Source organism: Trichechus manatus, unplaced genomic scaffold, assembly GCF_000243295.1.
Source record: "Trichechus manatus latirostris isolate Lorelei unplaced genomic scaffold, TriManLat1.0 scaffold00210, whole genome shotgun sequence".
Taxonomy (NCBI): Eukaryota; Metazoa; Chordata; class Mammalia; order Sirenia; family Trichechidae; genus Trichechus; species Trichechus manatus.
Genome location: NW_004444146.1, coordinates 2,571,472 through 2,574,898, shown reverse-complemented (window position 1 = coordinate 2,574,898; position 3,427 = coordinate 2,571,472). Strand labels below are relative to the sequence as shown.

Here is a 3,427-nt window from a genome sequence, read left to right as displayed (position 1 = left end):
AACTGCTGACATTTTGGTTAGCATCCAAGCTCTTAACCACTGTGCCACCAGGTCACTATGAGTTGGAATCAACTCGATGGCAATGGGTTTGGTTTTTATTATTATTATTATTATTATTATTATTATTGAGTTGAAGGGGCATCTAGGCAGAAACTTGGATGTGGTGCGTGCAGGGAGTATACCAGCACAAGCCGTTCAGGATGACTGGAGTGTGGGCTACATGAAGGAGAAGGCAGTGGAGGCAAACAGGTGAGGGCCAAATTGGGGAACCTTTGAGGGCAAAGCCCAGGAGTTGGTTTCTCCTGACATGTACCCCAGCTAGTGGAGGCAGCACGGGGGCAGTGGAAGGAGCTGGAGACGTGAGGGTATGTGGCTCTATCAGGCTGGCAAGGACAACCTCGGCATGCTACCAAAGCTTCTGAGGGCAGAAGCTGCAGTTCCAGAACTGAGGACAAAGTAGTGATAAAAAGCTTAAGACACACATTTTCCCCCAATTATTTGTGCATAAGTGGGAGGTAAGCATGAGTGAATTACTGTAAATGTAAGTGCCTTTGCTCTGGAGACAATGTTTGCATTTTGCATACAGTCACCTCTATGCCTGCAGATCAGAGATTTACCACCTTGACTCTTGGCTCTGACATCTCTTCTGTGTGGTGCAGCAGGCAGAAGGAGGTCGAAGGGTCGTGCTGAGTGCTCAGCTACGGCAGGGTCACCATGCCTGAGGCTTCGCGCCACCCTCAGTGTTGCCCCCATACTTCCGGTCACCAGACTAGAGGCCTTGGAATCATCTCTGAGTTTTTCTTTGACCTCAGCCCCAACATTCAAAAGTGGCGACTACTTTGCAGTACCCCTCAGGTTTAGAATGCTCACAGCCTTCACCTGTCCTCTCTGTACAGTGCCCCCACAGCCACCACCTGTCAGCTCTCCTATGGCCCTGCCTTCCCACTGAGCACCCAGCACGCTGTTGGGGCTGAATTTGCTGTGGAATGGAAATAATAATGCTTCAATCTGTTCTCTAAAGATATTGGGCCCAAACTGAAGAAAATTGTGTGCCTTCCTTACACTTCCAAAGCCATACCCTCATCAAGCTATTAATGTTAATACTTGACTCATTGAAATAATTTCCTAACATAGCATCATTTATCATGGTACTCCCATGCTAGAAATTCCTTCAGGTTCCTGCCTCCCTGCCCCTGTGCATCCAGAACTGGCTCCAGTCAGCATTTCTGCTTTCCAGCTCACTATTAAGCCTGTTTCCTTCTGTCCCGCTGCCTCGCCCTCTCCCAGGCCATTCCTTCCCCTCTGATGCCTCCTGCCCATGCTTCTGCCTGGTCTCTAACCTGGTGGTCTTGGCATATCTCTTAAATGACCATCTCTTAGCTTTGTGAGTCAGTAACAATGAGGACCTACGAGAGAATGAGTCTGTTGGGGTTTTCTTCAGGGGGACATAAAACTTTTGCACAAAGGCTGACGCCCTTCCCTGCACAGCCTTCCCTGGCTGCAGCCCCCTCCGCTGCCTGGTGCCTCTGCAGCGTGGACCCTGGTGATGGAGTGTGTGTCCCTCCAGTTGTGGGGTGTAAAGCAATCCTGAGCACAGCTCATTTTGTTTCTACTCAGAGCATGGGCTCCTGGTGGGCCCACAGTGGGTGGAGGCTTTTTAGGTCCTTCCTAGGCACCTTGTTGGTCTGCAGATGTGTGCCTGCTGATCGAGAGGCTGGAGAGGAAGTCATGCCTGCAACTCCAAGAGTTGAGGATCCTAGGACTCAGCTCCAGAGTAAAGGGAAGCAGGTTCATAAGAGGGTTGTACAGATGACTAGAAATGGAACTTGGGATCATGGCAATCCCAGGAGAAACAGGAAGACCCCTCACTCTGCAAGGGGCTCTCAGGGTGTCTCCTTCACCCACCACCCTAGGTTCCCATGATGGCCAGAGCAGGTGGCCTCTTGACCTTGTGTTTAAGGTGGGTGGTGGGCAGAATCAGAGGGCAGAGTCCTGCTGAGATGGCTCTGGCTCCTTCTCAGGGAACCATCTGTCCTGGCCCAACTCCAGACTCCTGGGCCCTGGGCTGGCAGCTGTTTTGTAGGTGCTGACACTTGGTTCTTGGCCTCTGACCAGAAGAGAGACTTGGAGGAGGATAAAAACACACCACGTTTAAGCCATTGTTTACTTCTGAAACATACCCGGCTGGCAAGCCCTGCAGCCCCCAGTGCAACTGCAGCAAAGAAGGCCTGACCTTGAGAGTGTGACTTCGGGACAGGTGCCACGCAGCTGCCTTTCTCGTGGGTGTGACACTGCTCGTGGCTTTCTGTCAGCCGGCCAGGTGGCCAGAGTTTGCAATGCCCCCCAGGGCACAGCACAGGGCAGCACTGTTGGCGAGCTGGCTGGCGGTTGCCTGGCCAGGCGCAGCGCCTGTTGCGGGGCCTGGCCGGCTCTTCCTGTGTCTGCGGAAGGAGGGAGGGGATGAGGGGAGGCAGCTCCAGGGCCCCTGGGACACTGCCCTGGGCACAGGCGGGCAGTCGCGTCATATGCTATCGTGTGTGAATGGTCAGTGCACATGTGGGCTGTGTAAAAGTTATTTTTATAGTTGTGGCCGACTGGAAAGTAGTTTTATGGAAAAACGACTCAAGGAAGTGATAGCTATGGCTGCTACCTTTATCATGTAAAATACAGTGAAGTTACTGATGCGTCTGCTTAGACTGTGGTGAAGCGTCAGACCAGCCCTTCGCTGCGCGGATCCCTCAGTGACCTCAGCAAGCATTCGCTCTCTGTTCTAGGTTCCAGAAGGAGAAGTCGTCCAGATGCTGTCTCTGCTCAGCGTGTGTGCCCAGCTCCCCACGGCATGCACTAAACTCTGTTCTCTTCCTATGCAGAATCTCCTACGACCCCACCAGGTATCCCAAGTACCTGCCGGAGGCGTACTGCCTGTGCCGAGGCTGTCTGACCGGACCCTTCAGCGAGGAGGACCTGCGCTTCCGGAGCGTCCCGGTGCTCATGCCCACTGTGGTCCTGCGCCGCACTGCGGCCTGCGCCGGCGGCCGCTATGTGTACACCGAGGAGTACGTCGCTGTGGCGGTGGGCTGCACCTGCGTCCCTGCGCAGGCCAAAGACGCTGAGAGCATCAACTCCAGCATGGACAAGCAAGCGGCAAAGCTGCTGCTGGGCACCAATGACCAACCCGCTGACCCCTGAGGCCTCTGGGCCTGGGACCCTGTCGGAATCCTCCCTATGCAGAGCGCCTCTAAAGGAGGCCGAAAGGGGAAGAGAACCACCCAAGGCAGTGCACAAACAACACCCAACTGCACAGGCCTTGGCCATCTAGAATGGTTTGCTGACTAATCTGATACTGGCAGTCCCAGTATTTTTGGGCAAAAGTTAGCTCAGACTTGTTGAAAATAGATTTAAACTTAACCTGGTCCACGTGTAGCTC

General features: G+C 53.6%; 1 protein-coding gene across 1 annotated transcript; it reads left to right on the top strand.

Annotated features, from left to right (window-relative positions):
* The first annotated feature begins 220 nt into the window (after window positions 1-220).
* Window positions 221-3,189, top strand: IL17D (interleukin 17D). Its single transcript, XM_012559095.1, has 2 exons — window positions 221-249; window positions 2,871-3,189. Exons 1-2 carry the CDS (start codon window positions 221-223, stop codon window positions 3,187-3,189), a joined length of 348 nt encoding a protein of 115 aa, XP_012414549.1.
* The last annotated feature ends 238 nt before the right edge of the window (window positions 3,190-3,427 follow it).

Excerpts from the sequence above, each read along its gene's own strand:
- IL17D (XM_012559095.1), top strand. The coding sequence starts at position 221 with ATGAAGGAGAAGGCAGTGGAGGCAAACAG. Across the intron at positions 250-2,870 it reads AAGGCAGTGGAGGCAAACAG|AATCTCCTACGACCCCACCA; the intron begins GTGAGGGCCAAA and ends CTTCCTATGCAG.